Below are 13,344 nucleotides of genomic sequence, written 5' to 3' on the forward strand. Positions count from 1 at the left end.
TGAGGAGTTTGTTCATGTGACAACACACAAACTTCGGAGGTTTAACTCAGTTTAATAACTTCAGTCAGGTCTCTCACAGCAGAAGAACAATTAGACTACGTTATGAATTCTAATTAGACCAAGATATTTTGGCAACAACAAGGCGCGCGCCGCAGACCACAGGTGTATGCAACAAGTTGATTAATCCGAGGCAGGTAAGTAGATCCGGCTATTGGCTGATTTTGTGTCGCATTTCATTCATGTCCAGTGTTGGTCGCGTTCGACAGGCTATGATTTCATTTCTTACACGACATGTAATGATTATAAGCGTTTGTGGCAATGGTGGAAGATGACCAGGTTTCAGAGCGTGAGCTGCTGTACATTATTCAACAATGCTCAGGTACACCTGACTTCATTTACTTCCTCCTCACGCAGACTTGCTGATTAGTCATTAATTTGTAATGTAGGAAAAAACATGGGAAGTAGACGCCTAGCAGAACTTCATATTGATCCTGTGTCAAAAAGCATTTATTAGTTTAGGTTTTCTTAAAAGAAAATAAAACAAGGAAGTATAATTTATACATTTCTCAGCAGTGGCCTAGTTAAAGGTTTATCAGACACACCTTTAACAGTCTACAAACACTGAAGTGTGTAATGTTGAGTCAGAGTATTGAATTACATATTAGTAGGAAGTCAATACAATTTGTTCCCTTTCAATATGTAAATAAGCTGAACCTTTCAATATAAGGAAATCCAATTCTTCAACCACTAGACCCCCAAGTTCTTAAACATCAAAGATGTATTTAAGGTTTGGTTGAGCTTCCAGTCACCCCAGAGGACATTCAAAGCCAAGTTATATGTTTGAACTCAGTACTGACAATAGATGAGAAGCCCTTTTTATGGGAAACACTTAAAAAAATTTAATATTTTTTATATATAATATTTTATGTATGTGTGGTCAAATCTGTGATCATTTTAATTTCAACCAGCCATCCCAACTAACTGGACATGGAAACTTAAAAAAGGTGGATATAGACAACAGGTCTCTGCACCTAGTCCAAGGTGCCAGAAATTAGATAAATAGATAAATAGATAAATAAATAAAATAACTTATAATTTTATTTTACAGAGTAGCAGTCTTACTGCCTTCCCTCATTCAATCTGTTCTTTTTGGGAAGATGAATTTAACATTTTAATACCTTGGAGACAATTTTCTAGAACAATTAAAACAACAATCAATTCTTACCCCAGAATTTTTCAACTGAAAACTTTCTATAAAATAATTGCTACTAAAAACAACTTCATATGTTTAATATTGAAAAATCATCACTGTGTAGAGTCTGCAGTGAGGAAGAGGAAGACCAGCTGCATTTGTTTTTCTGCTGCCCTGATGTTGCAGGTGTTTGGACTGATGTCCAAGGCTGGCTGGGGCCTCTCAACATTTCTTTTGAACTAGCGTCTTTAAATATTTAATGCGAGGTTCTCGATGAAAATTGTCACCAGATGATAAATACAATTATTCTGTTGTGTAAAATATCTTTTTTTTTAAATAAATTAAATTTAAGTTTCCTGAAAAATCCTGTGCAATGTCAGTTTCTTATGTCTCTCGAATTTTTTTTTTTTTTGCTACAAACCATTGTAAAGTAGCACAACATAAAAGGAAATTGGAGAAAATTTGCTCTTGTGAAAAGTGGAACTATATAGAATTATAATTAGACTCTACCTTTCATATCAACTTTATTTATTAATTGAATAATTAAGATAAAATAATCTAAAAAAAAACATTTTGAATTGAACCACAACACAGTGTAAAACAAAAAAGAACACTATAAGCTCTAGACAGAACGGATTTATTGCATGTCTATTGTATCTGATTGCTTAACATTTACAGCCGCACATATAAAGTAAAAGCCATCATGATCATGGCAGTTGGTCATGACTTTTTCTTTGCTTCACTGGTGCCACCAAAGCTGCACTTTGTTTTTAGAGTCCAAACATGTAAAAGTAAAAAAAAATGTAATCAATAATTAAGCATTTTTTTCACATTTCAGTGATCTCAGTAATATTACAATGCTAACTTTGATTGTACTAATGTCACCTGTATCTATTAATAGTAGATATGGAGGAGTCCAGTGACTTGTATGATGTCTACGAGGCAAATGGCTCCCCTCCCTGGGCTGACGACCAGCATCAGTGTCTGGAGGAGCTGGACACTGTGGAGTGTCTCAGAAGGAAGATCAAATATTACTTTATGAACCCCTGTGAGAAGTACCACGCTCGCGGCCGAAAACCATGGAAACTCATCCTGCAGATCATCAAGATTGCCATCATTACCATCCAGGTAGTTATTTCAGATATGACTTGAGCAGATGTTAATTGTGTTGTTTCGCTACCCTGACAGCAAATACCCCCCCGTGTCACAGTTAGTGTCTTTTGGGCTGAGCAACCAGATGGTTGTCACATTCAAGGAGGAAAACCTGATGACATTCAAGCACCTCTTCTTGAAAGATTATGTTGATGGAGGCATGGATACATATGCTGTTTACAGGCAGGCTGATGTTTATGATCACATCGATTACATCATTGAACAGGTAACTCAATGCTAATATTTCTTTTTATTTCGTCTTTGCAAGGAGCCCCAAGAAGGCATGAGTTTTATGTGCTAGTGTCTTGGTTTATTTTGATCATGTGAGACAGAACATTTTTCCTTTTCCTGTAAATCATTGTTGGAATTTTATAGCTGTGCATGCTTGTATGACAGAGGAGTTCAACAAGCTCCCATGACAAGATGTAGCTCGTCATGGGGTTGGACTTTGTTCATGTTGTTTGAATCTGTCGTTTTGTTTTGTTGATTAGACTGCATAAACTGTAACACTAAACTGCTGCAGCTGTTCATTTCAGAGAGTTCCTTTTACCTGACGTTATTATAACTGAGGTTTCCATTGTTCATCTCTAGTATGGACATCTGCACAACATCACAGTAGGAAATCATGAATATGAGAAAAGTGGCACCTTCTACACCCCCCTAACAGTGTGTCAGGAGTTCTACAGAAACGGCACCATCTACCCTGGAAATGAGACCTTTGAAATCGATGCTAAAGTGGAAACTGGTACGCATGATTGTTTGAGTTAATGTGTGGAAAAACTGAATATTTGGGTTCAGTGAGTTTATTTGTTCCTTGTTTTTCTTCTCCCTGTTGCTTGTATCTAACAGAGTGCCGTAAAGTTTATCCGATGTACCATCCGTCATTGCAGAGAGCATTTCCAGATTTTGAACTGCATTTCAAAAGGTTTGCACGTACCCTTTTAATTAAAGCCTTTTTTTAAAGGCAACACAGTTTTCCTCTCTTGGTTTTATATATGATGTGACAACCCCATGGGTAATGTATCTGCTCTGTCTTGCAGGATGGTCTCTGTCAAGATCACGTTTGTTCTGAAGGCCATAAATTTACAGACAGTGAGACATCGAGAGCTGCCAGACTGCTACGACTTTACTGTTATTGTAAGTCACTTGACTTGTCTTCGTGGCTCAGTAAACACCAGTGATTCCAATCAGACTCTGTCCTTTAAAAGCAGTGATAGGACACATCTGATCACCTGATTGCTGCCATAACCGTGATAATGATTCCCCTTGTGACACTGCACCTGTTTCCTCAGCACAGATAGGAGTGAAAATGAAAGGAGTCAGTGTGAATCTTGTGTTTGTTTAACTACTGAAGACACAAATCTGAGCAGTAAGGATGTTTGCACACAGTGCCTGGTATTTACAAAGTTAAATGTTATCTTCAGGGCTTGGCAAGTGAATATTTAGCTTTTGGCTTCGGCTGTTTCAAAAAGTGCCTTTCCTCCGTTAAACACGACTCTCTGGTTAACAGATCATTTTCAACAACCAAGCTCACAGCGGCAGGATAAAGGTTGACCTGGAAAATGATGTAGACATCAATGAGTGCAGAGACTGGAAAGTAACTGGAGCATGTAAGTTTGCCGAGCTGAATTTACAAATGAATCATCTGCATTGCTTTAAGGTCGTGTCCAGGATTCTTGGGATTAATTAAGGCTGCCCTCTAAGCTTGGGACTTTGCTGCTCATAAAATCTGTTTGAAGATGTTTGCCCTTTTAAAGGTGAGAGTAATTTTAATTTCTCTGTTCCCTCAGCTGCCAGAAACATATACCTGACTGTGCTGTTTGACTGCCTCATCATTATAACGTGCATCATCTCGTTCACCCTCTGCACACGCTCGGTGATCAATGGGATTCAGCTGCAGTCTGTAAGTTAACTGAACTGCAGGTATATTTGTGACATAGCATGGATGTCTTGGGGCACCTAGTAGCTCACTTGGTAGAATGTGTGCCCCTTGTGCTATATTCTTGTTGCAGTGGCTATGGGTTTGATTCCAGCCTACAGCCCTTCGCTGCATGTCATCTCCTCCTCTCTCCCCCTTTCACTCTGAAGCTGTCCTATTCAGTAAATGCAAAAAGCCAGAAAAATAAATCCTAAAAAAGATATGGATGTCTTTAGCATACCTGTTCTTTATGGATAAGTCACGTTCTACAAAAAACATCCTTTAAAACATCCTTAAAATTCTAACACACTAATTCCCTTTTCTGTGTATAAACATGATTTATAAAATATTCTTTGTATAATATTCTGCTTTCTTTTTTTAACCTCTAAACCTGCACTGTGCCAGAAAACACCCTTGTCTCAGAGAAGAATTTAAAACTTCAGACAATTAAAGATGTGTTAAAATTAACAAAATAACAGTATACACTGATAACATCAGTGTAAAAATGTACTGCCATAATCATCGTCATTTTAAAAGGTATATATATTTTTAGTGAAAATATTGGCCCTTTTAAAGATGTGTCCCAGTTTTTTGTCATCTCCGTCAGATCTCTACAAAAACATTTAATCAGGCATCAAAGGAGTAAGCTGTATCACAAGGACTCCTGTCTCACTTCCTGGTTTCTGTCGGATGTGTCTCAATCATAAGGTGTCAACGCCATAGCCCTTCTAAATCAAAACCTCATATGAATTATGGTTTAAAATGAGTATTTTGATTAGTGTTAAGAGAACTCTGAAAAATAAAATGGCTACTCACTGTGACTGCTGTGACATTCATATAACTTTTTGTCAACTCTGTAAGATGTCAGCTTCGTCAGATTTTCCCTCTGACATCCATGAAATATGCTATTCAAGACAAAATGAAACCACTCGGAGGTTGGCACTTTACGAGGTTTAATAGTCAAGACAAGAAAAAATAGTCTAATAGTCTAGACAAGAAAAAAAGGTCTTGCCCCAATACTGAGTGTAATATTTCTATGATCTATTAGAATAGAAAATGCAGCAGTAAATGAACTGCATTTATGTATGGCTTTTTTAGTCTAAGCGACCTCTCAAGGTGCCTTACTCTACTGGTGCCTTTCACCCCATTCACACACACACACACACACACCCACTGGTGGCTGGTGGTGTTGTTTTTGAGGTAGAAGGGCAATTATCGTGTCCTTCATTTTTATGCCCATTACTTTTTTCTCCATTAGTTGAATTGGGCTAGTTCCTGCTACTCTGATTTGTGGTTGCTGCTGATTTGTTTTGTCTTTGCTTGTTGTGTGGATTGTTTATTGTAGCCAATGCATCCATGTATATCCCTGTTTGGCAATGGTGGAGGAACTAAGTATATTATTTACTGTATTAAAAGTAGAAAGACTAGAAATAGTATAGCGGAAACAAAACCATACTGTAGATATACGATGTAACAAGTAGAAGTCCTGAATTGTAAAATGTTACTTGAGTAAAAGTACGCAAACATTCTCAACAAAATATACTATATATAAGTATCAAAAGTAAAAGTGCTCAACACAGAAAAAAATGACCAAATGCATGAAACACTAAATACACTATTGGATTGTTACAGCTGATGTGTAGGTGTCATTTTTCATTTGTAGTTGGCTGAGATGTAGCAACACTTTTTTCTACAGGTCCCATAATTTCCCAGAAAGGAACTAAAATTTAACTGTAAATTCATCTGAAGGTTCCTCGAAAGAACTATGCAATTTTGTCATAATTACTAGGAAAATGGACACATTGTGTCTTTTGTTGTTATTGATTCCAATGAACTGCCAGTGTCATTCATCAAAATCTTAGTCAGTTTTTAGTCAGAGTTTTTATGAACATAACACAACTAACTAAACACAAATAACTGTCTCAGAACATTGTCAATACTTTCAATTTAATTTGCACTGAATTATATACAGTTCACCTTTACAGGAACCTCCTGTAAAATTGCTAGGAAATAATGGGACCTGTAAAATTTTTACCTCTAATTTTAACTACCCTGCTGTTGGTTAGTTAACAATGCAATATAGTGATAGTAATATCATATGATTTGTATGGAAAAATCCTGGTAAAGTAACTACAGCTGTCAAATAGATAGAAGTACAATATGTCTCTCTGAATTGTGGTGGAGTAAAAGTATCAAGCAACATGAAATGAAAGCACAAGCACCTCAGATCTGTACTTAAGTACAGTACTTAAATAAATGTACTCTGTCACATTCCACCCTGTTATTTGACTGATTAAACTTAGTAAAAAACAAACAAACTAATAACTATCTACATTTCTTTCTTTAAACAGGAATACACCCTCTACTGCAAGGAGCACTGTGGTAAAGAAGTCCCGTGGTCAGACAAGTCAGAGTTTGTGAATGGTTGGTATATCCTGATCATTGTTAGTGACACGCTGACCATCATTGGCTCCATTCTCAAGATCGAGATTCAGACTAAGGTAATAAGGATTTCCTTTTACAGTATCACTGAGGTTGAGCTGTGTTCATTGAAATGTTTTTCAATATTACATTCTATCAGTAGCAGCTGTCTACAGTGTGCATGTATTTATAGGTATACCCCCAGACCATTTGTCGCATTTTAAACCTTCACTGTTTCTTTTAGGTGGTCACAAGTTATGATGTCTGCAGCATCTTCCTTGGGACAGGCACCATGTTTGTGTGGATCGGGGTCATCCGCTACATGGGATACTTTAGGAAGTATAATGTAAGACCTGATTTATCAAACAGAGCTCATGATCATTAGTTAAATGGGTGTCACACTGTTTACAATAGAGATCCTGTACAATACAGTTACAACAGTAACACTCAGAACTGTTTGTATTTCTGAAAAGCTGCTAAACTTCACGCGGTTTGAGATAGATCTGCCAGTATTAACCACAAACTCTTCTTGAAGGGGAATTTTTGTTAGCAACAACACATCCTGTGGACCACACAATATTTCCTTCACTTATCATCCATGAAGCAGTGCAGCATTGTACCTTGGCATTACATGCTTTGGTCTTTACCTGAAACTTGATTTGTAAAGTTATTTTTAAGCCTTTTCTTAATTGTACCAAATTACTGGAAATGTTGAACCGTTGAAAACAAAACTCCATCCTTGTGTGTGATTTTCCAGATACTTGGCTTCAGTGTACATTTTTCAGATCTTTTACCATCTTTGATTGATGTCTGGCTGTGGCTGTTTTCAGATTCTCATCCTGACACTCAGGGCAGCTTTCCCAAATGTCATCCGTTTCATCTGCTGCGCTGGAATTATCTACTTGAGTTACTGTTTCTGCGGCTGGATCGTCCTTGGCCCGTATCATGAGAAGGTAAGGAGTGTTTACATAATACAAAGAAACATCTGCTGGAATTTTACTAAAGCCAAACCAAAAAATATTCTTCAATTCTAGTCAGGTTCTGCTAGTTTCAGTTATTAATAACAGCTGTGAAAAGAAGTACAATTTTGGGGTACTTGAGTATTTGCATTATCTGCTATTCTATACTTCTACACCACTACAACTCAAGCAGATATTTGAGAACTTAAGTCACTAGTTACTCTGCAAATTTAGATTTATAATACAAAATATATCAACCAATAAATGAGGCATTATTACAGGTTAAGATGAGACTTAACTGATCCACAGGGGGAAATTCACAAGCTACCTGGCAGTATATAGAGTAAAATCAGCTCCACCTGTACCAGCCACAACAGCACACATTAATGCATCAATAACTATCATCTACTGTGGTATACATTATTCTGAAATGGGCCGTCCTGCACCATGAGTACTTTTACTTTTTGGTACTTTTGTACTTGTACTAGAACTTTTACTTAACAGAGTATTTCTGTACCAATACAGCTACTTTTACGCAAAAGATCCAAGTTCTTCAAACACTGGTTCATCATGAAGAACAGAAAAAAGTAATAACCTTTCTTCTCTTTGACCTCTTGTAACAGTTCCGGACCTTGAACACGGTGTCAGAGTGTCTGTTCTCCCTGATCAACGGAGACGACATGTTTCCCACCTTCAAGAACATGAAGCAGAAGAGCAGCCTGGTTTGGATCTTCAGCAGGGTCTACCTCTATACCTTTGTGTCACTCTTCATCTACATGATCCTTAGCCTTTTTATCACGCTCATCACCGACACCTATGACACCATCAAGGTGATGTTTACTTGTTTTAGACATTTGTAACCCCACAATCTCACTTTCCCAACCTACTTTTTGAAGGGTGTGTTTTTTTTTTGCAGTTGGTATAGCAAACAGTACCACACGGTGTTAACTGTCACTTTCTTTCTACTCTTTAGCAGCAGCAGCAGAGTGGAACCCCGACATCAGAGCTGCAGAAATTCCTGTCAGTGTGTAAAGATCTGCCAAACTCTGGGGTGTACAGACTCGACAAGAAAAACAGCTGTTTCTTGGACTGCTGCATCACCAGGTCAGTCAACACTCACTCACACTGGCCAATGCTAACTCATAATTCCATCCCAGTGTGAGTTTAACATCATTGGTGTCCTGGCATCCTTTGCTTTTTATGTGGTAACAACAGTTTTGGGTGCCCCTTATTACCACTTGAACTGGGGGTGCAGGTGCAGTGTGCCAAAACACTTCAGTACTCAGTGGTGAATTCTCAAAGAATGGATTGCAGCTGCTGATAGCACCATGATCACTTGCAAACCACCCTCTGCCCAGTCTCAAGTTCTGATTAACAAAAGATTTTGCGCTAATGATATAACAGCACAAACACGCCCATTAGGTATTGCAGCTGAGTGCAATTTGTCCTTTTTAGTGTCTGATTGCAGTTATCCACGTGGCAATCAGTGCCGCCTTTGTGCCAAGGACAACATAGGCAAAACAATGGCAGAGAGAAAAAAAACTTCAGGCAAGAAACTGAAATGTGACAAAGAGAAACTATGTGGGATTTAATATCCTAGTTTGTCCCTTTGAAATGCACATATTAGCACCAACTTTCTTAAGTTTCACTTTAAGTCTTACTGTTTTTGCAGTGAGATTCTTATGCATTGAAAGGGGTCAATTTTGCGCCAAACAAATGCATTTTACCCAATTTAAAGACTATTAATAGCACAGGTGCACCATGACACTATTTGCTTGGCAGCACAAGTAGGGTTGTATATCACCCTTTGTGGTTACTTTAAGAATTATATGTTGTTGTTTTTTGGTTTTATTTGTGCAGGTTTAGCAGCGTCAGAAGCCGTGCAATCCTGATTTTTGAATTTCTCCACCTATGAAGCTGCTAGATAAAACATTTCTAATAGAATCTAAACTGAGCTATTCTCTTTTCAGGTTCAGGAAACATCAGGAGAGGCTGTCTTCTGAGGCATAGCAGAACCTTTAATGTGGAATATTGAAAGGCATTACTGTATAAACTATAACCGAACAATTCATGTGCACTTTATACCGATATATTCAGTGGAGAGTCTTGAAAATCCTTTTGTTTTTCATTTAACATCAGGCCCCAGGTTGGCTCAGTGCTGAAAAGACCAAACAGGAAATGAATGAATCTGAGATGCTGATGAAGTCTAGTCTCTATGATGCACTGATACAGGAGCACTTTGTAAATGTACTTATTTATATTAATGTGTAGATGGGGAAAAAAGATGGACCCTGACATTTTAAATTGTGTTGTTTTTCTAAAACATGTCATTTGGAAGGTTCCCCAATGTTGTACACTGAATACAACGAATCAATGTTAATAAATAAATTGTGATGTAAATTCACGATATTTTATTTCTCCATTGTCAGGAGAAGGCTTCCATACAAAAGCTAAAATAGCATATCTTTTTCACAAACTAGTTAATCCCTTGTAAAATCTTGTTAAAATGAAGAAAAATTCCTTTCCAGTTCATGGCAATAACTCCATCAATACAACCTTGACAATATAAAACTGACAGTCTTTAAAAGCAATATCAGGAAGTGGATACTGTAAGTGGCTCCACTAGTCCCTACTGCAGCAGTGGCAGTGGATGTAGACCTTTATTTCCCCAGAGAGGATTTGTCATTTGATCCTCTGACTCACTGATGGAGAGGTCTGAGATCAATTTAAACCAAGATGTACCACTCTTAGAGACTTAATAGAAACACAAATGGGCAGAGCAGGCCGTGCAATGTTCCAGTTTGCTTAATTGCTTGAGATAGGTCCATATAATGTCTCTTTTGTCCATCATCATGAAGCAGAAATCCCTTTGGTTTACTTTATGTCACATGGTACATCACTTGTACTCCACACTACAGGAACAACCCCAGACTTTGTGCGAGTGGCTTGATGCATGCCTCCACTTCCAGGCAGAGATCACTGGCACAGAGGTCTCTGATCAAGACAGGCAGCAGGTGGCATCACAAAAAGTGAATACCCAGCTGTCAGCAACCTAAAAACAAGTCCATACGTCTTTAAACCCTAAATGTTACAGTCAAAATACCACTTCTTAAAATTTTGTTTGAGATCTTGATTCCTTATAGTGTCCTATGTGTTCATGGCAGACTCACAGGAACACTGTGAGGACAGTCCAGAGAGGCAGGAATCAAGAGTATAATGTGGTACAAATAAGAACAAAACTCTTGATTAATAAAAAGGAAGCTCAGTTACTTCATCTTTTATCCTGAGTGACAAAGCAATCACTCATGGAGTCAGTCTGGTTTGGATTGGGTGACGCCAGGTGGCGGCAGGACTCGCTGCTCCTCCATTCTGTTGGATTGTGAACGCAGGATGAGACTGAAGAAATCCTCATCTGGAACAGTGGATCCTTTAGATTTAGAGGACGGAGCAGCACACCTCTGGTCGTTCAATCGGGAACCCTAGAACATTGACAAAAGGCAATGCAGGTATGTTAGCTGATGTTTTTCAGGAGCAATATCCAGTGTGGCACGAGTAGCCACTTACGCATCACTGCCTATTTAAAGAAAGGTCTTAATCATGTCTGTTGGATGTGAACAGTTTGTAAACACAGTGTAAACACATGGAGTATTTGAGATATCTAGAAGGACATAATTCTGCCTATTTGGACACAGTCAGTAAAAATATTGCAATGAAAGTTAATTCCAGTGCCTCTGAAATTCACAACACCGTATCGAACACTTCAAAATAGTATCTGACTTTCAAAAAGTGGCTGAAAAGGATCTAGGTCAAGCTTTGTTTGACAGGTCCCTAATTTCCAAAAACCAGGCAAGTTTCTGTCAATAAATTAATACTATGTGTTTTGCATTTCATGGATAAACTAAACGATATAGTTCTTTTTGAAATGTAACAGGATATTATTCAGAAATGACAGACTGACAATGTACATAACACTATTTGCTGTTGCTTTCTTGGGTAGAATGCAAAATACTAATTTATTTTCTGACCTGGCACTTCACTAGCATATCGAAGAAGACGTCATCCCCCTCAGGCTGATCAGCGCTTGCCTCTAGACGACTGTAGAGGGAGGGTGTGTGAGGGGTATCTGTGTTGGATATGGGGGCTGGGAAGAGAAATTCGTATTAGTCATGATGTGAGTAATGATACTGAGAGACTAAAATGGGGAGTATATACTTTGTATATCGTTACCTTGTGGGGGGACTTTGTCTGTGCTGGAGGTGGAGGGTGTATGAGGTGGGTTGGAGGTGCTGAGACGTAAGCCAGGAAAATGGCTCAGGCTGACTCGTTGGTCGTCCAGACGACGGGCCTGGGAGCTGGCCAGCAGCTCCAGGAAATGACCAGGATCCTGCGACGGTGTTTCGCAATCCAAAATAGCTAAAGGCAGAGATACTTATTATCTGTGGGTGATTTGTCATAACAGTGTGTGCTGGTGACACTGACTTGCGCCTTTTTACTACTTCACCCAGCATTTCATTCTGATTTTGTAAGATAGTAAATACAGGAAAAAGAGCACAAGGGAGAGTTTGAGATGGATGAGGTGTTCATGGGTCACAGTTATTCTATGAAATTTAAAGCAACCCTCCTCCTTAAATCTCTTTTGAGTATCAAACCAAAAAGTTGGCTGCAAAAAATTGTATTTTCATCTGTCTTGGAGCATGGAGGCTGTGCTAAGATTGGATTTATGACCCCGACAGAGGAGCGCAATAATAACCAGTTTTCAGGTTTGGCAAAAAAGAAAAGTCCATCAAAGTTGTTTTGTTCAGTGTAGAAAGTAACCAGAAACATTTTACATTAAAGGGGTAGTTCATATTTTTAAAGTGCAGTTGTATGAGGTGCTTATTCATAGTCAGAGCATTGCCGACAGTAGATGGCACAGCGCACCCCCAGTTTGGAGAAGCAGGGAGGAGCACCACCACAACAGGGAACTGAAGCTGATATCTATGTGCTCTTTACAAAGCCATCAGACTCCTTTGACAAGAAAGTTATTTTACCTTGCAGAACATGGGCATTGCTGGTCTACCACTGCTTTGATGGGGTAGTTTGTGTTATTGTGTGACTGTAATGATTCTAAACTCACCTTTCTAAACACCAAAGTCACACAATAACACAAACAAATCAATCAAGGCAGCAGTAGACCAGATGTTCTGCAAGGTAAAATTACTGTGTTTGCAGATGGAGTCTGGATTTGAAGAGAACATAGACAACCGCTTCAGTTTCCCATCAGAAAGGGCTGTCTGCAGCAAAGTAAAGCAGTGAAAATATCCCAAAATATGGCATACATTTAAATTATATACCTTTTTATCAGGTGGTTAAAATACGTTTTGCTGCTGCCCCCATGCACAGCAGTACTCCTGCCTGCTTCTCCAAACTGGCCACCATCTACTCTAGGTAATACACTGACTACAACTAAGTACCTTGTACAATCCCACTTCAAAAAATTTGAACTATCCCTTTACACTTTCAAGGCTTGAGTGGAAAGTGTTTGATACTCAAATCACAGATTTTGGGAGGTGAATCACTTTAAGTCATCTTTGACACAAACAACACAAAGGATTACGCAACATTAAAATGTAAAGGACACATTTGTGGACGTGCTGCTTTCACACCATATAGAGGCCACACTGATCGGCCACAACAGCAGACTGAAGATGAGTGATCTGCTT

The 13,344-nt window shown here is 38.5% G+C and overlaps 2 protein-coding genes across 9 annotated transcripts in view; one reads left to right on the plus strand and one right to left on the minus strand.

Moving 5' to 3' along the window:
• Positions 1–9,742, plus strand: mcoln3b (mucolipin TRP cation channel 3b). Of its 4 annotated transcripts, none has more exons than XM_050055703.1 (14): positions 278–379; positions 2,094–2,320; positions 2,403–2,570; positions 2,936–3,089; positions 3,194–3,269; positions 3,385–3,481; positions 3,855–3,954; positions 4,135–4,247; positions 6,614–6,763; positions 6,928–7,029; positions 7,514–7,636; positions 8,266–8,472; positions 8,616–8,746; positions 9,613–9,742. In XM_050055703.1, exons 1-14 carry the CDS (start codon positions 319–321, stop codon positions 9,650–9,652), a joined length of 1,749 nt encoding a protein of 582 aa, XP_049911660.1. In that variant the 5' UTR covers positions 278–318; the 3' UTR covers positions 9,653–9,742. The 4 variants fall into 4 exon arrangements, with proteins under 4 accessions (XP_049911662.1, XP_049911663.1, XP_049911660.1 ...); XM_050055704.1 differs by having other exon boundaries at positions 2,097–2,320; XM_050055705.1 differs by lacking the exons at positions 278–379; positions 9,613–9,742 and adding an exon at positions 1–194 and having other exon boundaries at positions 8,616–9,470.
• Positions 9,658–13,344, minus strand: part of LOC126397151 (G-protein-signaling modulator 2-like) — a 22,548-nt gene continuing 18,861 nt past the window's right edge. For 2 of the 5 annotated variants that reach the window (XM_050055698.1, XM_050055697.1), the window contains exons 14-16: positions 11,870–12,055; positions 11,668–11,783; positions 9,660–11,121 (exon numbers count right to left, since the gene is read on the minus strand). In XM_050055698.1, coding sequence (XP_049911655.1) covers positions 10,954–11,121; positions 11,668–11,783; positions 11,870–12,055 — 470 coding nt within the window. In that variant the 3' untranslated portion in view covers positions 9,660–10,953. Of the gene's footprint in view, positions 11,122–11,667; positions 11,784–11,869; positions 12,056–13,344 lie in introns of all 5 variants that reach the window. The other 3 variants (XM_050055696.1, XM_050055695.1, XM_050055700.1) reach the window with 3 other exon arrangements.

Source organism: Epinephelus moara, chromosome 10 (genome assembly GCF_006386435.1).
Source record: "Epinephelus moara isolate mb chromosome 10, YSFRI_EMoa_1.0, whole genome shotgun sequence".
Taxonomy (NCBI): domain Eukaryota; kingdom Metazoa; phylum Chordata; class Actinopteri; order Perciformes; family Serranidae; genus Epinephelus; species Epinephelus moara.